The 22,661-nt window shown below is 49.2% G+C and overlaps 3 protein-coding genes across 8 annotated transcripts in view; 2 read left to right on the top strand and 1 right to left on the bottom strand.

The window, feature by feature from the left end:
* The window catches only part of LOC143428787 (protein Fe65 homolog), a 117,168-nt gene that overhangs the window by 82,693 nt on the left and 11,814 nt on the right, over positions 1 to 22,661 (bottom strand). For 5 of the 6 annotated variants that reach the window (XM_076903913.1, XM_076903911.1, XM_076903918.1 and 2 more), the window contains exons 2-3: positions 20,394 to 20,450; positions 6,880 to 7,232 (exon numbers count right to left, since the gene is read on the bottom strand). In XM_076903913.1, the coding sequence (XP_076760028.1) occupies positions 6,880 to 7,171 (292 nt within the window). In that variant the 5' untranslated portion in view covers positions 7,172 to 7,232; positions 20,394 to 20,450. Of the gene's footprint in view, positions 1 to 6,879; positions 7,233 to 12,267; positions 12,286 to 20,393; positions 20,451 to 22,661 lie in introns of those variants that run through there. The other variant, XM_076903912.1, reaches the window with a different exon arrangement.
* Positions 9,307 to 10,887, top strand: LOC143428795 (cytochrome P450 6a2-like). Its single transcript, XM_076903928.1, has one exon. The coding sequence runs from the start codon at positions 9,344 to 9,346 to the stop codon at positions 10,847 to 10,849; it is 1,506 nt and encodes a 501-aa protein (XP_076760043.1). The 5' UTR covers positions 9,307 to 9,343; the 3' UTR covers positions 10,850 to 10,887.
* Positions 20,830 to 22,391, top strand: LOC143428937 (cytochrome P450 6j1-like). Its single transcript, XM_076904218.1, has one exon. The coding sequence runs from the start codon at positions 20,863 to 20,865 to the stop codon at positions 22,366 to 22,368; it is 1,506 nt and encodes a 501-aa protein (XP_076760333.1). The 5' UTR covers positions 20,830 to 20,862; the 3' UTR covers positions 22,369 to 22,391.

Raw genomic sequence — 22,661 nt, 5'->3', positions numbered from 1 at the left:
TTGCGCGATCCACCGAGGCGACTAGCTTTCAGCGCGAAGACGAAGAAAAGAAACGCGTTACGATTTAATACGGTACCGTTAAGCACAAACGAGTCATCGTTTCGATCGGGACAAATCGAGTACGAATCGTTTTATCAATAGTACGTAAATAAATGTTTCCAACGGTGTATATCAAGCACTTGAAACATCTCCCAATGAAATCGGATATTCTGAGAATGACAATGGACACGAATCAACGTCCGATCGATAATTTAAATGTTTCTGCCCCGTACTAACTGGGAAATCAGTGGATAGTTCCGAAGCCACGGGGTAATTGCACGGTCCCGTTCGTTTTGTTCGCGTTCCAGATTTATTTCTTCCTCCGTTCGAGGGAGTCTCCGTTCTGTTCGCGTAGGACTCGACGGAGGAGCCTTTTGTCGTTAATCATTTCCGTCGTCCTCGTCAGTCCGTCTGGTCCCTCCTGGAAACGAAACTGTTCTCGCAATTAAACGCATTCAAAGAGAAGGCCCCTCCGTTTCCTGCGAAGCTCTCCGGTACACGTGCTTCCGGCATTGCTCGTTTCGTGGCTAATTCACGGCCTTTTTCATCAATGGCTCGAAGTAGGCCGCCGCTTTCCTCGGTTCCGCTGTTGACATCGATATTTTAATATCCCCTGGAAAACCCTGACCGCCGCAATCTTCCAGCTCGTTTCAAAGTGTCACCAAGGACTGCACGACTTTCCACGAGCACGGAATTCAGATTTCTCGTTTTTCATACAGTCAAGGGAACGTGGAAATGTTTAAAAAAAATTGCAGAGTGGAAATAATTTGCTAGCGCGTTCAGTCCTCTCACCCCAGTTCCTAATTCTCTCGACGAAACGAGGCGAACGCCTGTTTGCCATCGAAAGTTCCATCGACGCGGTTCACCCCATTGCTACGTGACGTTCGCTCCACGAAACACGAGGGTTTATTCGCGAAAAATGGAGCGCGGCGCGCCGCTGGATTAAATATTCCAACGATACACCCGCCGTCTGTCGATATCCTATTAATTCCACGGAAACGATCTCTCTCCCATGGACCGACGCTCGCGCGCTTAGAAGGAGGGTTGCGCGCTGGGAGGGGTGGGATTCGGGTCGAGTTTTCGTAGCCGGTATAGAAACTATGACGCCGGAAATCACCGGTAGGCTTTAAAACGAGGACGAGCATGCAAATTGCACCTCGTGGATAGGCATGTACGTACATATAGCCGGTATGTACACCGGTGAAGAGACTCGTTCCGTGCCAGTTTTGCCGCGGGCCTTTGGAAACGTGGCGCAAAAGTCCTGTCCGGGTAGGAGGAGGAGGAGGAGGAGGAGGAGGAGGAGGAGGCTGAAGGGGGTGGGATCGAAGTGGCGTATAAGGTTTCCCTGAAAACTCACGGTATGCGAATATCAAACGACCCTGACGAGAGATCCGGAAAGAGCCACGCTTGCGGCCCCCTCGAAGCCAGATTTTCTATGTGCGAAGAGAGCCCCACGGTGGCATTCATCAGGCCCCGTCCGTTTCTGCCTTCGTTGTCGTCGCGAGCCATTCGTCTTCGCTCTAATTTCATTTCTGTATCGGTTTCTCTCAATGGCACGGCTTAATTAGTCGGTATAGCCGTGCGATTTCGATATCAAGGATCGCGCGCCGTTCGAATCGAATTTTTCTGGGACGAGGGCTGATTAAAGCATCCAACGCGCGCCAAGTTTGCTGACTGTTGTTAACGATCGCGATAAGTAGCGCCAACACTCCAGACATTACTAATTTTGAGATACAGGCGTTTCGACAAACTTCGTCGATAAACTTGAGCAGTTTACGAGCCATCCTACCCCTCCGGATTAAACGATCTGGATACGGGAAGATTTACCGTTCGTTTTCTCGGTAAACATCGAGTTCGTTATCCACGAGCTTCCTTGGATCCATGGGTCCTCGTAAATGTACATCGCGAGCGTGGACGTGAAAGAGTATCGTCGGAGACCCGCGCGGATTCAACAGTTGCCAGTGGTCCGCGTGGAAGATTAAAATTCTCCGAAACAATCACCCCCCAGGGGAACCATCTTCGTTCGACGTTTCCCAGCGGCGGAGGGAATAGAATTGGAAAGTTCCACGGACGATTAACGGGATAAATATCTCGTTTAATTAAACGGACACGTTCGCGACACGATCGTGGAAATTCGATAACGAAGCACGACCCTTCTTGCGCGTCGTTCGAGCCGACAGAAATTAAGCACTGGATGATTTATTCGTCGGATCGAATGAAACAGCGACGCCAGGGGTGGCGGAGGGTTAGCTCATTCGTTTATTCGCCGAATATCGGGCTCGTAATCTTGGATTCTGGTATGGGATGATGGGTGGCGTTCGCAGCGACGCGAGAAGAAGCAAACGCGGGCAGAAAGACAGACGGGAAAAGGATTGGAGAAACAGGGAACAGGGAGGACAGAGGTAGAGGGAACGGAAGGTAGAAACGGGGTGGACGGACGAACACCGACTAACCGGGTAGGGTGGGTGGTTGGTCTGACGCAGCAAACAGAAAATAATACCGCGGCCATTGTTCCCGTTTCGCTTTTCTGTCTCGCTTCATTCACTCTCCGCTAACATCGGGGGTCTGTTTTAGGAGCCCTCTTCCATTGTCGAGTTTCGCTGGCTCTCTTTCACCTCCTCTCATCGTTCCCCTCCATCTTTCCCCTTTCTCTACCCTTCTTCCATTCTCCGCCGTCTGTCTCTTGCACCCTTCTTCATCTTTTTCCACTTGCGCTCTCGCCGTCTCTCTCCATCCTTGCTGGTTTGTCCCGTCGTTGTTGTCGTCGTCGTCGCCGCCGTCGAATGGCACACGTATTCCCATATTTTAGTCTCGGCTCTGAAGTGGAACGAGCAGAAGTATCCGCGACAGATTGGAGCATTTATTCGACTCTCCGAAAGGGAGACATAATACCCCTTTGTGTCGCGACACTTTCCCCGCGAATAAATCAATTTTTTTGTCCACTGTAGCACGTTCGCTCGGTGATACGTATTACAGAGGCGACATAATTTAGTGACAAATTATCGAGGGGCTCGATGTGCCCAGTCTTTGCGATATACGTCCAGTGGATTGTATTAGAACTAATAATTGGTATTTTCGTTATACGTAACATGGATCTAGCGCTTCTATGGAAACCTGCGCCACCTTTTTCCCTAAAAGAGTGCCACACCGCGAGAAATAATCTAATGCCACCGGGTTACGCGTCTTTCATCTCCCGCGCCGCTGTATCGCACAGAGCAAATCAGTTTTATTAACTCTCGCCGAGGGAGATATGTCACGTCTTTCCATTTTTCCGCTACATCAGCCAGAGCGGAGCGTATTTCGTTCTCACTTTGATCGGTCTCCTGTAGTAAAACGTGTAATCCCGTTTACGTGTTCGCTTTCAATTCCCGTCAAAGACTGTGATTCCGTGCCGTTTCTCAATTTTACCCACCGCCAACCGCGGCCCCGCGTCGACCGATTATTTAACCCCCCGAACGATATGTTTATAAATCAATGACTACCAGCGGCAGCGCTTTTGTTTCACTTTCGTTCTCTCTGCTCGGTTATATTTCTTTCTTTTTTTTTTTTTTCATTCGCGCTATATTGAGTCACCACCCTCGGAGGTGGAGCGTGAGAAACAAAACGAACCAGGTGGATAGATTGGAACGTTTATTCGATCGATAGGAAAAGAACAATCTGTCGTTCGGGTACATCAACGAGACGGTACACCCACTGCTCCGTCGCGCGAATTAATTCGCCGGGTAATTTTCAATACGCTACCGGAAGCATCGATTCCATTTCATTCCCGTTTCTTTCTTCCGCTTCTGGTTCGCTCGTTTCGTGTTTACCGCTTTATCCGCCGCGCGAGATAACCAAGAAATACATCTGCGTCATTCGTGACCCGTTGTATCGTATGAACCGGTTGTTATAACCTCCCATAGCCGTGCTACTACGTCCATGGACCGTGTCCGGAGACTGTCGTCATTCAGTCGACCGATAAGAGTAACAAATCCGTAAGTTTAATCCAATCGCTTCGAGGAAACCGTTCTGAATATCGAGATGCGATCGGTTTAATTGGGAAATCCAACTATTTCACCATCGATCTTCGTTTAATGAGATTCTCGTTATCGCCACGTTAAAGACCAAGTTCCAACACTTAAATCGCGCATCGTGCCAGTGCGAAGTTTAACGAATCGTCGCACTTTCGTTTTTTCCTTGAATTATTAAAAATGATGGGAAGCGTTCGAATCAGAGCGACAGGCGTGTTAGCGGACGTTAGAATATTTAGCGACCGCCGGATTGACCACCCGAGGGAAATGATTCCAGAAATATCTGGACCGAGTGAGAGGGAAGAGAAAACGAAATAGAGAATGAGAAAACGTCCCGACCCCGTCGTCCAGCCCGGAAATCACTGAACGAGTTCGAGAACCGTTCCTTTCCGGCGAACACAATATCTGCGCGAGGACTTGGAATTATTTTTAGCCAGTCACGTTCACGAGGGTTATCGCCCCTTTGTGCACGCGAACCAGCCCGAGGGAGGAGGCCAAGCAGTGACCGATAAAAGTGGCTCGCAAGCCAGCCAAGTTCGATTCAATTTCGCCAACTTTCGGTCCGCCGTGTGGGGCGGTCGAGGCTCGACGACGAGGCGTTGTCATCAAACTCGCATCCACTTTGCAGCCAGGGAGGACAAGTGGCTCCGGAACGGCCGCGAAAATCCACTTTCGAGTCTCGAGCCACCGCTTCCAGCCGATGCATTATTCCGTCGGATAAGACGGATGGGGAATAGTATTCCAATTAGGGCCGTCTATCGCATCGCGGGCTTCGTTCACCTTAACGGGCCACGAGTTTGTTACGTGAATTACGTCAGACCCGTAACCCGTTCGCGCGCTCTACGAGAACGAGATTGGTTATTAACTCGGACGGTTAATCGATGCTTTTTCACTTTGCCCCGAAACGCTTTCCACGCTCGGACGCCTCGAACGAGCATCGACTCGCGTCGAATTACCCGCGATCAAATGGTCCGCCTCCTTTTCTGAATTTCTGCCGTCCCCCTTCCAAGGCGCGAGAAAGTATTACCGTAATCGTCGGCCATTACACCGATGGCGAGGCGATAAGAGTAAATTACCCTCGGATTAAAACCGCTCGGAACAAGGCGGAGCGCGATGTCCAACAATTTCTGCTCCAGATCTCGAAGGGCTCAGGCTGATAGTCCATTTCTCACCAAGGCCACCAGTGAAATAGGATGGAATCGTGAAACGATTTATTAAGATCCAGGAAGGTTCGGGCCAAGAACGGTTCCAAGGAGCAGAAGGGAAACCGAAACGGTGGGACGTCGCGTCGCGAAGTTCCATTCTCCCCGCTGGCGAGAAGAATGACTGGTCCGGAAGAAAATGGCTTATCCTGGGGGTGCTTAATACTTCCGGATAATCTCGCGATGGAGAATGGACGAAAATTTGGTTTGTATCTAGACTTGTTGCTGAGCAGATCTCGAGATTTGTAACTCTCGATGCCTGCTCGTGGTGCGTCGAAGGAAATTCAAGGGGAGGCGTTGCAAGGGGGAGAAATCGAGGGAGTTAAAAGTCGCTCGCCGCGACGACAGACGTAATGAACCAGAAGAGGCTGGTGGCAAGAATGACGGTGGTCTGTCTGGTCGAGGAGGCTTCTTGTTAATATAGCACGGCCTTAAATTCTCGACGCGGAAGGGGTAGATTGCGCGGTACCGTCCGCCTAACGACCCGTTGGAGGTCTAAATCTTGATAAACAGCTGCAAAGATTGTTAACGTTCGGCCATTATTTAGAGGAGAGGCTGTGTTCTCGCGGGCCCGGAAGAACAGACCGAAAGGAACGAATTAGAGGGTGGAAGGGTGAATGGCGAGGAGTGGGGTGGGTCGGGAAAGAAGAACGGAGTTTGGACGCCGGCCAGGCTTCGAGGTTTTCGGGGCTGAATGGTCGATCGCCAAAAAGCCGGATCGTTTATACGGCTGCGTCGTGAACGTCGCGAGTGTTTTGTCGCTGGGATGATTGAAATGCGCGAGTCGACTCGCGGATGTAACGGGCTAAAATAAACCTGCAACTATATCCGTGGTTTCGTCGATATTTAAACGGACGGTGGACGAGCGTGTCGCGAACACATTTTGCGTCATTTGGACGATCTCCTTGCTCTTGGCGCGGCTTAATATGCAAGCTGGTCTCGGTGGAATTTGTCAAACCCGTGTACGCGCGCGGATCTCCGCTGCATCCGTCTACGAGTCGTGCCAAGAGGCCGCGCGAAAAACGAGGACTATTGCATGTATCCAGAGTTCCAGACATATTCGCTGGCTGCTCCGCTCGTTGCTGCCAACGCGCAGCCACTTTCGCGATTTCGACATCGGCGTATCGCCATCATTAACGCGAGACACCTTCGGTTACCAGAAACTGCACGCTTTCGAAATGAACTCCTCCGTGCGTGTGCAGCGAGCCGATTAGAATCGCGTTCGATCGTCGAGCAGAAACGGGACTCGACGTACCTATCGTTCGTGTCGAAAACTGGCTCGAGGCGTGTTCATTAAAAGGGGCCGCGGAAGACAAAGGCAAACGTTCCGCGGGAAAAAGTCGATAACAATGCCGGGTTACAAGTATCCGCGTCTCGATATTCCAGTCGCGTTATTAAAACGCACGCATTCGCGAAGAAACGTACCGCGTTTAATGGGGGAAAAAAAAGCTCTCCTTGACCTGAAAGTGTTAATTACACGTCGACAAGTCGTACCAAAGAGACGGAAAGCAGGAGCGAGAGGGGGGAATAAAAAAGTATTTTTACGCGTGAACGCGTCTCGTTCGCGCACGACATCACGTACGACATTCTTCTGCGAGAGACGCGAGTCGCGACGATTGATTACTCACCGAGGAATACGTTCTCGTCGATGTCGTCGGCGTGCAGGTCGAGGTCAAGGTCGACCGCGCCGTTGGTGGGAGCCTGATGGCTCCTCTTCGCGAGGTCCATCAGCCCGCTTCGAAGGTCCGGATGGCCCGTGGCCAGCAGTTCGGCCAGCAGGGTCAGGTAAGAGGAGTTGAGAGAGCTAGGGCTGGTCGCGCGTAGACAGCCGGGCAGCCAGAATCCTAAGAGGCCGTAGGGAACCACCGGTACCGCGCCGGTACTGACGAACCCACCGTTCAGGAGTTCGCCGCACAACATAGGTGCAGCGATGACCTCAGCTCCTCCCTCGTGACCTTGGCAGCGCCTCGATGTCGACTGGCTGCGTTAAACAGATTCAAACGGAGTCGAGGTTAGAGAATTCGAATGGAGTCGCTTTAAAAATACTCTCGAAACCACGGCTAAGGGGGCGGAGAGAGGTAGTGAGAGAGAGAGAGAGAGAGAGAGTTTGAGCTTTGTCGTTAACAACTCTCCCACAAAGGGAACGTTTTCCGTTTATTCCCGTTTCAGATCGAGCCTTTTCGCGCGATCTTTAAATCAACGGAGCAAGAGAAAAGGCAAGGAGCGATCGTTGGCTGACTCGCTCGCGATACACCCGTTTAGAGAAGAGAAACACGCGAAACGTGCTCCGCCCGTTAAATTGCCCACGGCGTGCCGCGTAACTTAAGGTCGTTACTCTTTCTGGATCCGGCCGCGAAACCGAATAATATGCCGTAACGAAAGGCGTTACGCGCCGTTGAGAGCAAAACTTCGAGACCCATCTGCATAACAAAAGAGTTGGCATAACACGCTGGACACGGCCGCCGGACGGAACAATGCGATTCACGGCTCACACGTTTCTGCGCAATTATCGTGAAATGCGCGCGAATGTAATGCACCATACGCGGCACGGCCAGGCGCGAGAGTACACGCACGCGTACACGAGCCGATGAAATGTGAACCGGTTAACGTCGAGCGTAATGTCCGGACGCAACGCGAGTAACGCCTCCGTTTCACTCTGGTCGATTCACTCTGGTAAAAATCACACGGAAGGGACGACGCGCGCGTTTCACCCCCGAAATTCGATCGAGGAACGCGCACGATCGAGCGAGAAATTTCACAGCTCCGCCAGGCGACACGTGTCCCGATCGTAAAGTCTCCATCGATCGAGCAGCCGGAAATTGAACCCACCGATGGCATCCTTTCGCGCGCTACCGCGATCCGCTGCGTCTCCGTTCCTGCTGGCGGTGGAAATGTTCGAGGAACCGCGGGTGCCAGCCACTGTCGCGCGAAATTCACGGAGAACGCCTACCGCGATGTTCGATCCGGGTTAAGAGAGAACCGGTAATGTGACAGCGGACCGGCGTAAATGGACTGGCGACGAGGAGAAAACCAGAGGCGATCCAATAGGAACGGCGACATTCCTCTGGAGCTGGCCACTCGCTGTGCCCGTCGTGTCGAGCTGACGTCACGTGCGACTCGCGTGGGTGTGGATACGCTGGATGATCTCACGTTCGCTCTGTCGTATCGAGAGTTTCTCGCAACCTACATTCCGCCATCGGTTTAATCGATTCGGACCATTGATTGCGCGTTGCCCGTTCGTAAATCACTCGGCGAATCGCGGAAAGGAGTCCGTAGAATCGATTTAAGGGGGCGAGACAAGGAGTCGGAACGCGCAGGAACTTTCGTAGGAGAGGTGAAGTATGCAGGTAGCGCGCGTGAAAGGGAGACGATAACGTCGAGTGGTGCTCGTTGATAAAATAAATTGACTCGCAAACAACGGTATCGAGAAAAGTGTCCTACGGAACGAGATAGCTGACGTTGATACCAGCCTGGCTACCGCCACGCATTTCTCTCCCCGCGGATGTACGAAGGGAATGGTAACGGATCAGAGTCGAGAACTACCCAGGGAAATGGTCCCTCGTTAATCCGATCGTCTATTCACGGACATATCTTCGACGTACATACATATTTCATGGGAAGGCCGCGAGAAATCGTTGTGCAGCTCGAGTTCCAGAAATTCCCGATCGGAATTTCGGGCGTGCACAACGTCCACTGGCGAGGACGATTTCATCTGCATCGCGCACCACTACGATTAGATGGAACCTGACAATTCTGACGATCGGCTACGCGCGCGATTCCCTGTCGCGTTATTTTCAACATTGTACATGATTCGCGACAATTACGTAAACGAATTCGTGTATCAAACGTACGGGGAATGATCATGCAAATTTTGTCGTTCACTTGTAAATAATGACCAATTTTGCAACGATATTATAGTGACTTCGCATTTTAACGTAGACGCCTATGTAGCATTAGAATGATACGGCTATTACTATCGTGGCGCACACACGCGCTTACGGTCCAATTTATAACGCGCAGCAGAGATTACTGATGTAGTCGCAGTAGAAAAAGATTCGTGAAAGCATCGCTCGACGTGCGACGAAAGAACAAATGGCTTCTGCATTTTGTACACTTGTTGCGGGCGCGTTAGTGCTTCTGTGTTTTTACTTGTACACGAAATTCACCTATTGGAAGAGACATGGAATTCCAACTGCCAAAGGATACTATCCATTCGTGGGTCACATGTTGCCCGTGTTGATGGCGAGAAAACACGCCTTCGATGTCATCACGCAGGCAAGCATCGATAACAAAGATCGCAGCATGGTTGGGTTCTACAAAGGATTTAAACCGGTGCTGATCGTCCGCGAGACTGAATTAATCAAATCTGTGCTCCAAAGCAATTTCTCCAGCTTCCACGAAAATGGATTGAAAATTGAACCGGAGGTCGATCCGTTGTTGGCTAAGAATCCGTTCTTCACTTACGGAGAGGCGTGGATTGCGGGAAGGAAACGTTTGACGTACGCGTTCTCGAATACGAGGTTGAAAATTCTGTTCGCGTCTATAACTAACGTGCTGAAGAAATTCGACAATTTCCTGGAGAGACGGTTGAGGTCGAACAACAGGTACGAAGTCGAGCTGAAGTATCTGTTTTCAAAATTCACGGCTGAAGTAGTGGCGAATGCTGGCATCGGTGTCGAGGGATTCTGTTTCGAGGAAAAAGAGCACGCGGTTTCATTCGATAAGATCGGCGATTCGATCTTTAAACCACCATTTATACAAGGTGTATTGAGTCAACTGATCATTCTCTTCCCTGGTGTCAACAAGCTATGCAAGTTCCCGTTCGTGCAGAAGGATATAGACCAATTCTTCAGGAAGATTGTCACGGAGAATCTGGAGATCAGACGAAAGGAAACGACACCGAGGAACGACTTCCTACAATTGATGCTCGACCTCGAGAAGTCAGGTGAGGCGTTGGACATCGAAGCTACCGCGGCTTACGTGTTTTCGTTCTTCATGGACGGATACGAGACGTCGAGCGCCACCCTTAATTTGACCGGGCATCTGCTGGCTGCCAATCCGGCTGTACAAGAGAAGCTGAGGAACGAGGTGAAATCGACGATCGAGAAACACGGCGGTGAATTAACCTACGAGGCGTTGAAAGAGATGACGTACATGGACCAGGTGCTCAAAGAATCGCAGAGATATTATTCAGTTGTGGGCTTCCTGTCTAAAGTGTGCACGGAAGAGTTCGAGCTTCAGGGGTCGGATGGGCTTAGTTATCGTGCGAAACCAGGCAGCGAAATCTATATACCCGTTTACGCGTTACATCGGGACCCAAAGTATTGGAGCAACGCGGATGTTTTCGATCCGGAACGATTCAGCGACGAGAGGAAGCAAACTATCGAAAAAATGGCGTTCATCCCTTTTGGCGAGGGTCCAAGGATGTGCGTAGGGATGAGAATGGCTTGGGTGCAGATGAAAGCTTGCTTGGCTGGTTTGCTGAGAAGCTACAAACTAGAGTTATCGCCCAAGACAAAACTCCCGTTAAAATTCTCTGCTACTGCCTTGGTAGCGACGCCAATTGGTGGGTGCTGGGTATACATATCGAAACTGTGAACCTAGCCACGGGATGACTAACAATTTATACTATAATATATATTAATCTCTTAACTCTTGTCTATATAAATATTTCCCACGATCTGTTTAATTATTCATACTGCGGACATAGCAGCGTAGGATATTCCTTCGATAAAAATAATCTGCGACGTTTGTTCCTATTTTCATAAACAGTAATTAATTGTAAAAACCAATAAACGAAGTAACACACATCAATGCGTCAATATCTTATCTTCTTACACTTATCGGTAATACTCGGCAATGTTTAACGAGCGATAGAGCGCAGCGATTTAAAACGAACGCAACAATTCCGTCCGCGTCGTTGCTGTTCTGAAAATAATCGAAACATTGTAGACGCGTAATGCGATCTGCAGAATACGCGACCAGTGCCATATGGAGCTGATATTATTGCCTGAACAGCCAGCCCTTCGTTTCACGGTCATCTTTCGTTAACGTTACGTCAGGCTGCGGAACGAGTGTGCGCTTCGAACTCGCCGGAAATGCTCACTCTGGTATAACGGCGGTTAGAGATAGCTGCTATTAGCAAAGTGATTTAATTTTCGAGAAACACGTGCGCATCGCCACGGCTGCTGCAAGACGGTGGAATTCCAACGAAGGAGGACGGGACCTTTTACGGGGCCGCTGGATTCGCGAAAAAGCATACACGCGAACGGAATATTCTATCGGAGAGAGCGTTAGAAAATCTTGAATATCGATGGTGGCTCGATCCGCGAGAATTCATTCCATTGTATCGTTCGAGAAACGTACAAAGCCAGCCACGGCACCGGTCGATACCGAATGACGCATCGTACGGCAAATTCGTTTAATGATACCGTTATTAAAGATTAATGAACCGTGCAGCTTATTTCCTGTATTCGAAATTGAAACGGTATTACAATTCGCCACGCGTCCGTAATACAAGTATCGAATATTCGGTACGCGTATTTAATAGAATAATATTTGAAAACCGTATCGGAGCGCGCGTGTAATGCCTCGCAGGTAGGTAAAACCCACGACTTTCAATCATCCATACTAAATGCCGTTTCAATTTTAGCCGGGTAACAAGTTTGAAATTGATCGACGCCAACGCGCGATGGGCGCAAATATTAACAATACATTTTCTCCGCCGATATATAGTGCGATGTTTACCGTCTCATCGGAACGTCACAATCACGAACAAACATTTCAGTTGTTCTTCGAAAAAGAATGAAGAGAGAGAGAGGGAGAGAGAAACGGAGGATGGATAAACAGAGAACAACGTAGCTAATTGATTTCTGTCGCAACAATAAAATGTGCCGTTATAACGGGTACGGAAAGGGGTGGTGGCGCGAAACAATCGTGGCTCGCGATCGAGCCCTGCAAAATTGATAAACCGCGCGAGGCGAGCGAGCTGAATCGATAACGGGGTTAAAACTTACGCAGTCGAAACACCCCGTTCAGATCGGGTTCCTTTTTCCTTGATTGCACGCGATTCATGTAACGTTCATGATCGTCGAATTACACTGTTACCGGTACGAATGAATCATGACTGGCTACGAATACTGCGATACCAGTACTGAGAAGTTTGCAGATAACCACCGGGGGAACCAGGAGGGGTTGAAGGAAGCCATCGACCAGGAGCGGCAGACGAACGGGCGCCGTGACCATCCCCCACCCCCGTTACCACCCTTTATTCAACGGCTTATCCAAAACTGGAACAACCCCTTGCACAGCGCCAGAACCACGAAACGTATGGGCGCCGGGCACGAGATATTCGTTCCACCTTCGTGGCCATTCATAAAACGACCTTAAACGCCGCTTTTAAACGCTAAATACACGGTGATTTATAACGGGTATCCCCGCGTTCAGCCGATTTCACGGATCGTTAACCCCCATAGTAAGAAGGAACGATGGATAGACAACGTTGGAGAGTATTTTGATACCCCATGGTTGCGAGCCCCGGTTACTTTCTCCTTGCGGAATACCAAAATTGTTACTAATTCGTCGACGATCAATTTTACAATATCGGAACAGTTGACGTCCCATCGTCGGAAGATGAACTACCTCGTCCTCGTTAAATACAAATATTCCTCTACGCGTCTACTCTAGCTAGAAACTGTAGTAGACGGTGAAATTTTCCAGATATAATTGTTTTAGCGTAATGAGTCCGTGACGACTGGTACACCGTGTCTACTGTCCGGATTTTCTGGCCCCGGGCGACGAGTCGGTCGAGGGATCGAGAATTTTCAAACTCGCCCGCGTTGTTCGCGGCTACGAATTTCTCCTACCCACGCTCGGTTCGATTCCCGCGGGCCGTTGAACTCTTGCCGCATTCGCAAAGTAGTCGAAGTTCGCGCGCGGGTCGATAGATATATAAACGAGCCGTGAGTTTCTTGGTGCACGACCCGGTGAGCACTCTTGCGAACACGTACACACGGATTCCTGTAGGATCGGTTCTATCCCCCCGGTACCAACCCCCGGCTGGTGTCTGGGTAAACATCGTCGACGCGTCGTTACCAGCTCCCAATCTCGAGCTGCGCTCCCGCGAAAATCCGACGGGACTCGATATCACCTGCCGGGAAATCGTGTGACGTAGTCGAGCTTACGTATGGTAAATTCCCGTGCTCGATATCGCGGCAATTTCGACCACGGCGAGCCTGCCCTTCGACCGTGGGGATCGCCTCCACCTTTGATAACTTGGCCAGGCCTCCGGCTAGATCTCGAGACGCATGCACCGTTCGCGAAAGTATCAATCAAAGTCTCTGGACTCTGGAGTACGAACGTATGTTGGTTCGAACGTACGTGGAACGCTCTGTACGCCGGCGATGCTCCGTTTTCGAGCGCGTCCAATATCCTGCGCAGTTCGCGAGGCGTCGAACAGGGTAGAGAAGAAAAAAAGGGGAGATGAAAGTTTTTATCGAACCGACTTTTTATCTGACTGCACACCGCGTCTAAGAGCAGCTAGCCGACTCGATAAGAGGCGAACGTCATTTGCTCCCCCTAACTCGAAGGGAAAACGAAATCTTCTAAATCGAAGATGAGTCCCGCCTCGACAAGGATCTGGTCATTAAGATTTTTGATTTGAATGCAAATAGGCTGCCGGTTCCTCGGTATCTCCGTTCCCTCCATCTTTCGGGATATTTCTCGCGCCGTAAATGGAAATAGACCTTATTTTCGGAGCCAGGGCGAAAAACTTGCGATGTGACGCGAGCTACTTACATTTTACTGCTTTTTTTCTGCCGAGCCAAGTTTTCTAATCAGCTTCGCGTACAGAACGGGGACGTAAGGCTCGCGCGTTTCTCTTTCATTTAGAATTTCGCGTCGCGTCGATCCCACCGCGGGTTCCCTCGCGAATCGAGATCTCAAGTTCAGAGAACCTCTCGGGTCAAGGGACACGGTGCCCGGTCGAAATGGATTTCGCCGTGCGCAGCGGCGGCCCAGGCAGGTAAGGCAAGACATAATTTACTGGCTTCTGCTTGTTACACCGGTCGCACGACGCCCTGTCGCCGTAGCGTAGCTCGTAAAGACGACAAACTCGACGTAATTTTATCCCGTCTGGCCGCGCCTACATATACGCACACACGTGTACACGCATACGCACACGCGGCCTTCGTCCTTCGACCAAATGAGATTTTACTTGACGGTGGATACCCAGGGCACGGTTGCTCACCTTCTTCATTAATGGGGCGCGTTAACAACACCCCCGATGAAAATGAAACTGTTCGCGCTACCTGCCGCGCGTTTTTCCGCGTTCCCATCCGCGATTTCCCTTCCGTCATACTCCACTGTTTTCACTTTAAAGCGTCGCCACGGTCAGACGCGATTTAACGTTATTCTTTTCTAACGAGAACGCAAACCAGAGACCTTCTCCCGTTTACTCTCACGCGCAAACCAGAACACTCGCGAAAGAGGAAACAAGGTCCGCGTCCTGAGCTATTCTGGAACGCGGTTTCGCGTTTCTTACCTGTGCAAACCCGAGCAACGATGCCTGACCCGCTCTGTATATAGTTCAGAGTGCCCGTTCAATTAGCAGTGGCCCTATCTACTTAAGTAGCGTCAGTCGTCATTGAAGAGACGTGCGCGTCAGCGAGGCGAACGGTGCCAAAATCCATTGCTCGATACGGCATACGGTGATGCGAAATTAATATGAACAATAACGGGACGGACGCACGAACAGGCGGTATCCCGTTTCGATCGGTGACAAACAACAGACGATTACATAGAAATGGGTTTTGATACCGCGATAGGTTGGCAATAGGATTTACCAGTGAGTCGAGGTTATCCCCACGAAAGGAGAATTTACACGAGGATTTACATAGTTTGCTATCGACGACGGTGAGGAGGAATCCTAAAGGTTCGTCGATACGAACTCGAGTATATTCGACGTGTCGTCAGGCGAAAGTTTCATCTTCGAAACGTCGTCGTTGTCCTGCTTTTTCTTTCTTCTTTTTTTTTTCACTGTTAGAACGATGGTTCGCTGAAACATTTTATCGCCCCGGAATCATCGGCGAGAGTTTTTTAATTGAGGGGGCGTTGGCGCTGGTTGTTGTTGTACAATTACGCTCGTTAAATTCGTCGCGCCTTCCGGACAAGCGAACTGCTCGCCATTTTAATTAAAAGTTTCTGTTTAGCTCCGTTCTGCAGGTAGAAATTATGCAGCGCATTTAGAGCGCGAATTCAAACTCGAGCGATGAGGTAAACCAGCAGGTGAACCCGGGGCCAGTGGACAGGGTAGCGGGTTGATTGATCGCGTGTCAGGTTCCAGCCAACCTGGCGCCAGCACAGAGTCTCTCAACCTGGCGCCAGCCAGCCATATACCTCTCGCGTAGGTACGCGTGGCTCGTTCCACGACCTGTCCTCGCTTTCTTATCCGCACGACATTCGGGCATAAATTTTCTGACTTGTAATTTCCACGAACGATCCACAAATGATAAATATACGCATCGAAAGCGCTCGCGGAGGAACGGAGAAAGACCTCCGAGCGAACGAATAAATTCCCTTCCAGCTTTTGACTTTTTCCTCTCGGTCCTCGCGTCCGTATTAACATTTACAGCGCCTCCACCCTCGATTTCCAACGGGGTGAATAGGAAGAACGGCTCGATAAGGAAACCATCGAGCTTTCAACGACCGAACGGCCTCCGTACAAATCACGGGTCTGCCCGGCCAGTATTTTTTTTCCGTCAGTCACTTATTCATTTCGCCTCTTTTTCTTCCCACGGCCTCCCCCGGCCGGATGAACCTTTTATTTGATCGACGAGTGACGTTATCGCGGGTAATATTGGAGAGAGAGAGAGTCGACTCCACCGCTTCCGAGCGATCTGGCTCGCTCCATCAAACATTCATGCTGTCGGGCCGCGAGCTGGTGTTGCCACCCCGTGAAAATGCACCCGATAAAATGCGCTGACCCCTCTCTGCCATCGTTGCCCTACCTCTCGCCGTTCTTTTGTGCGCGATACGACGCGTTGTTTGCCACGGCTAATATTCCTGAGGTTAGCTTCCTGGCTTCAGTGTAGGCACTTTTTAAAAATCGCCACACGTTCGCGTTCTTCGACTACCACTCGGCTATCCGCTATCTGAAATCGTTGCACGGGTAATTCGCGAGCTCCTCGATATCGTGTCGGAGCGGAGGAACGATTAGCAGCGACGCTCGAGTAACCCTCGGAGCATCGAGTTAACCCCCGATCGATTTCGGAGCGGCGTTGGAACTTGTTGCGAGAACGAGCCACTCCGGAGAAGATGACCTCGGTGTAATTTTAAAAACCGTGAACGACGAGCAAGGAGGACGCGGCGGGAGGTATAAGAGGAGGGACGGTAGAAGAGGGTGGACAGGAAGAGAGACTTCTGAATGCAAAGAGAGGAGAGTGAACTCTAGACCACTTCGTCACACTCGAGAGAAGACAGAGAGGGCACGGCAGCTTGTTCTAGTTTACGGTTCTCGGAACGAACGTAGAGAAAACTCAGCTACCGTGCGTCCCACGTGGCTAAGAGGCCACCCCGAAATTGTCACGGAACTCTGCCGGATTTCGTGTCGAAATAAATCCCAAAGGGTGCTCGCCAAACCGTGGCCTCGTCCAAGATCGCGGTGTATCAAATTTATTTCCTTTGACGTCTGCCTTTAATACTTGGGACGTGTAATGTGTTCCACGTACCTACAGAGACACGGTTCTCGCACAACACATTCCTAATTTAATGGTTACTATTTTTATCCATGGACGCTGATCCTTTCCCCCGTGGGTCCTTTAATTATATTACACGTAGGCAGCGTTGACAAGGCATTCCGAATGTAACGTACAGCAACGATTCGTGCAAGCAATCGTACGTGTGTAGTTGAAATCATTATGAAGTCGCACGAGCGACGTCGACGCGCATCGGAAGATGCCGGGCCCGCAGACATTCGTCTGAGGAATGCAAATGCACTCGACGTGAATAGTAATATGTAGATTAATCCCCAGCTGGTCGAAAACTCTCTCGAAACTAACCTCGTTTTGCCCGAATGTATATCTAAATGTTCTGTGGCTCTCCATAACGAATGCCACTCGTATCAAAGGATTAGACTACCTGCTTCCCGATTTAATTCCTGAACTGTTAGTTTTCAAACTCCGAACGACGTTTCCTCGGGCGTATTCATATCCATATACGCTTGCTCGCCGTTTTTTACTGTGCATAAAAACTTACGATAATTCCGTCTTTCCAGGAATATCATGAAAAGATCAAAGGTTTCGTTCGCTTCAACTTTGATAACTAAACGGAATAAATATACTTGCGCGATATTAATATACTATTATGTACAGATATTCTTGCTCATCTTATCGTTTTCTTGTACGTCGAATTCAAAGAGTCTGATAGGACTTTGTTGTCAATTTTAAATAAAGCCAACGCAACGTTTCGGAATATGATGAAATAACTCTCACAGTCGATATTTTATCCGGCGACTGCTTCAACGGAAGTATCGAAAACTGTCGTCGTTGCATAACCAAAAATGGAACCGATGGTGATAGGAAGATTGACAGAGAGCTTCGCGTGAAACTTCCAATAGTTTTACGTCGATCACGGAAATTAAAATCATTCGGTAATAGATTCCCTCTCCTCCCCTCCTCGATAAATCAAAGATTTTATATACAATTCCATTAATGATGAAATATGCGATTTCGATCTTTTCACGTGACTTTATTAACCGAAGTTAATTAAGAATCTCGCACGTCATCGCGTAGTCGTATCTCTCGCGATGAATTCAACGTTCCGACACGATTATTTCGACGTTCATTTTTTCTCTGACGAATTAACAATGTCGAAACGTAGCAGTTCCGGCTCGGTTGATTCATTGGTTTCAGAATTCGTGACAAGATTCCCCAATTCGGGAAGCCATTATTCACAGACGAGATCGTTGCATCTGTGCGGTGAACATCGTGTAATTCCTCAGGAACGAGACAGATCCTCGAAGCGTCAGGTGGTTCCCAAACCACCTGATCGATAGAAACGCGGTTTAATGACAAGGAGCGGCATCGATGGGGCGCCTAATATCCGTCTTACATGAAGACGACCGTACGTGGCCGACGGTAATTGATGCCGTTTGTCATCAGCCACGGAACACCACGACCCAACGCCCATACATCCCTTCTCCATCGAGAACGACCAACGTAGCCGCCCTTTCTCTCTCCCACTTTCGCGATCCCAGTATTCTTTTCACGTACATAAAATATTCGCAGCGTGTCGCGAAAGTTCATCCCGCACAGCCCAACTTTTCCGCGAAACTAGACTCGTTCGAAGCTCCAGGAGTTAAGGGCTCGCGCGATTCTTACATTTCCTCGGGACGCGGTCTGAAAGTTGCCAGCAAAACAACGGGAGATGTAATTGCAAACAAATTCCGCGGAGTTTCGCAGAGGGTGCGAAATTTCGAAAACGCGGCTCCAAAAAAATCCGTCGACGACCCAAGCGAGAACTCGACGAAGTTTAAACGGTGCTCGCAGGAAACTCTCGTCGACGCCCGACCGCTGCCGGTGCGATGATAAATATGCATGGAACAGGACGCACGATTTAAATTAAGATCTGAAAAAGGGACGATCTCTCTTCAACGGGGACGTAATCTCGCCTCGATAAGGGCGAGGAAGTGCTTCTTCTCTATCCGGTGGTAGTAGTTACCGCTAAAGTGGCGTGCTTTAGATATTCCTCGCACGTTTTTAAAGTGTCCCGTGTCAAAGAGTTCGCTGAAACTCTTCCGTGGAAGCGGCACGAATCGTCGTCCACTCCCCAGAGAGGATTTTCCAGAATTCGTTTCAACTGGATTTCCTATCCTCCAGCCGGGTACAGTTCCACCCACCCGTGGACCGTCATGATGTGTACAGACGCGTGCACAGAAGCGATCGTCGGACTGTCACGCAGCCTGCACAAACGAAACGTATCTTCGCGGAACAATATTTTCATTTCCCACTCGCGTGATCTGTGTCTGGATTGTTTCGCGCGGGTTCTATCTGGATATACCCACCCCCGGAAAAAGGGGCGACGCGCACCGTCGCATTATTACCGGCGAATCGGGTTTCATTCGGCCAGATTCGACTCGAACTCGAAACTCGTTCCCTCGCAAATCCTCTGCCGGATGTTTCTAAGGTTTCGGCGCAAAGGCTGCCAGCGGGAGTTTTTGTCATTGGCCACGGGTAGTGCCTCCCCTTCTCGTATCAAGACACGTTCAGCCGCGAGTCTCGGATTACTTTTTGCGTTGCTCGCTTAAACGATCCTACGTAGCGTAACGCGATTATTAAAGACCCAACGTGACATCCAGCGATGACGAAAAAGTGGGGTCGAGACGCGAAAAACGGTGGAAAGTCGAGGAAGAAAATGGGAGGGGAATGTAGGGCTGGTGGGTGGCAGGTGGGGTCTGGGGTGAGAATAAAGCAGGGGTGGTGATCGATTGCGTCGGTACATGCACAATAACAGGGAGATGGAGTCATGTATCCGGGCTAAACAGCCCATTTGCCCTGTACAATGGAAGCGACGTTGCTGTGGGCTCGACTTAATTACCAGAGGCTGCCTTTGCCAGAGACCGGAGAGGCAAAGAGACGCGAGAGGACACCTTATCGGAAACAACCTACACCTAAGCTTCATTTAGCAGCCCTCTCTTGAATGCAAAATTCACCGGGGAATCGATACTCTTAACTGTGAAATTAATTCGATCGCGTGATATTGAATTTTCAAGAAATCAGGTGCCTCGATCGAGGCGCTTCGTCGTCAGGTTTTAACGCGTTCGATACTCGCGTCTAACTTCACCCGCGATCAAACAGAAAATGTTGCCCGATGGTAAATTGCTCGCAAAGTTCGAGCATCCTCGTGGATGTACTTTCGTTCCTTATCTCTCGCATAATACGCGTGCTGCTGTATCTCGAAACGGAACAGGGTAAGAGTTCCTCGGGAAACAAAACAGTTTTCCGATAGTTTCGCTAGTGTGAAAACGAACAGAGTTCGCAGAGCCTAGCCATTAGTCTGGGAGAGCACCGGTTTCCCTTCTCTCTCCCCTTCGCCGGTGTGTATCATTGTGAATGGCGGATAAATCACGAATCTGCGCAGTACTTACCAAAGTTTTCATAAAGTTCCGCGCTTCGAGGAGGCCACTGCATTAAACGGGATATAGCTGTAACAGAAAACACTTCCTCTTAGAGACCAATTTGAACAAGAGGATCAATTGAATAATTGCTAAATCAAACGTTGTTACGTACAGCGTAGAAAATAGTAGCTAATAACGTCCAATTGCTTCAATTTTTATCAACCATACGTAACGAAAATCTAACGCGCGCCCTATTGACACTGTTTTCACAACAAAGATTCTGCTCTCTGTTTTTATATTAAAATAATTTCGGCGACATGTACGAGTTAAAACAGTAACGTCTATACCCATGTGGCATTAACACGATATGGCTATCAGCATGATACATGTTGTATATCTTCCTACCATACATCGTTATTTGACTAGTTGCAGTTCGACAGCGAGACGTAACAGTGCTCGTCTGACGTCGATTGTTCTGTAAAATAAGTTAAAAGGACAGATGACTTCTCCGCTTTTAACACTCGCCGTAGGCGCATTTCTACTGCTGTGCTTCTATTTGTACATAAAATACACGTATTGGAAGAGGAATGGAATCCCAACTGCCAAAGGATGCTATCCATTCGTGGGTCACATGCTGTCTATCCTAGTTGGAAAAGTAAATTACGCCGAGATGATAACAGAAATCTACGACGAGCACAAGGATCGCAGCGTAGTTGGGTTTTACAAAGCGATGAAGCCAACGTTAATTGTACGCGACCCGAATTTAGTGAAAACCGTGTTGCAAAGTAACTTCCCTAGCTTCAGCGACAATGGCAACAAGATTCAACCAGACGCCGATCCCCTGTTGGCGAAGAATCCATTTTTTAATAGCGGCGAAGACTGGAGAGTCGGAAGGAAACGCTTGACGTACGCGTTTTCGAATGTGAGGCTGCGAATACTTTTCATGACCGTCAGCGAGGTGTGCAAGAAGTTCACGAACTTCCTGGACAAGCGGCTGAGATCGACGAACAAGTGCGAAATCGAGCTGAAGTACTTGTTTTCGAAATTCACGGGCGAGGTCGTGGCGAACGCTGGTCTAGGTATCGAGGGACTCTGTTTCGAGGATAAAGTTCACCCCACTGCGTTCGATCAGATCGGCCACACCATGTTCGAGCCAAGTCTGTTGGTGGGATTTATAAATCAATTGATAATCCTGTTTCCCGAGATCAATCGTCTCTTTAAGCTAGGTTTCGTGCCGAAAAAAGTGGACAAATACTTCAGGAGGATCGTTACGGAGAATCTAGAGATCAGACGAAAGGAAACGACACCGAGGAACGACTTCATCCAACTGATGATCGATCTCGAGAAGTCAGGTGAAACGTTGGACATCGAGGCCATCGCTGCTCACGCGCTTTCCTTCTACATCGACGGATACGAAACGTCGAGTATTACCCTCAGTTTTATCGGGTATCAATTAGCTACTCATCCGGATGTTCAAGAGAAACTGAGGAGCGAAGTGAAGTCGACGGTGGAGAAACATGGTAACGAACTGACGTTCGAGGCGTTGAAAGAGATGACGTACATGGATAACGTGATTAACGAATCGCAGAGATGTTATCCAGCTCTTGGTTTCATGAGCAAATTATGTACGGAGGAGATCGAGCTTCAAGGATCGGATGGACTTCGTTTACGCGTGAAACCTGGCACTGAAATTACTATACCCGTTTTCGGTCTACACCGGGACGCAAAATACTGGCCTGATCCGGACAATTTTGACCCGAATCGATTCGACAACGAGAGGAAGCAAACTATCGAAAAAATGGCGTTCCTCCCTTTTGGCGAAGGCCCAAGGATGTGCGTAGGAATGAAAATGGCCTTGCTGCAGATGAAGGCTTGTTTGGCTACTTTGATGTTAAACTACAAATTAGAATTGTCGCCAAAAACGCAGCTCCCGTTGAGAATCTCGCCATCGTCGTTCCTATCAATTGCCAAAGGTGGACTGTGGGCATATATTTCGAGACTTTGAAACGCGTAAATATATCTGACATTTATTATCGACGAAGAACTGATAATTAAAAAGAAACGATAAGCTCTTAAACGTTATAAAGTACAATTATGATATAATGCTTGTTTAATAGCTGGTAGCTATCAATCATGTAAACACATTTTTTCAGCTGTGAAGTATCTAAATAGATTAATACGGAAAATGACATCGCAATTTTAGTTGTTTGCGTGTGAAACGGCGAAGCGATATCTATCTGTATCGTTCGTCTTTAGCAAGGGGAAATAAATAAAATGGAGATAAACGGGGAAAAAAAT

The sequence above is a fragment of the Xylocopa sonorina genome, chromosome 11, assembly GCF_050948175.1.
Source record: "Xylocopa sonorina isolate GNS202 chromosome 11, iyXylSono1_principal, whole genome shotgun sequence".
Lineage (NCBI taxonomy): Eukaryota > Metazoa > Arthropoda > Insecta > Hymenoptera > Apidae > Xylocopa > Xylocopa sonorina.
This window is presented reverse-complemented; position numbering and strand designations above follow the sequence as displayed.

Bases quoted from the DNA above. Each gene is read 5' to 3' on its own strand.
- LOC143428795 (XM_076903928.1), top strand. From the start codon at position 9,344: ATGGCTTCTGCATTTTGTACACTTGTTGCGGGCGCGTTAGTGCTTCTG.
- LOC143428937 (XM_076904218.1), top strand. From the start codon at position 20,863: ATGACTTCTCCGCTTTTAACACTCGCCGTAGGCGCATTTCTACTGCTG.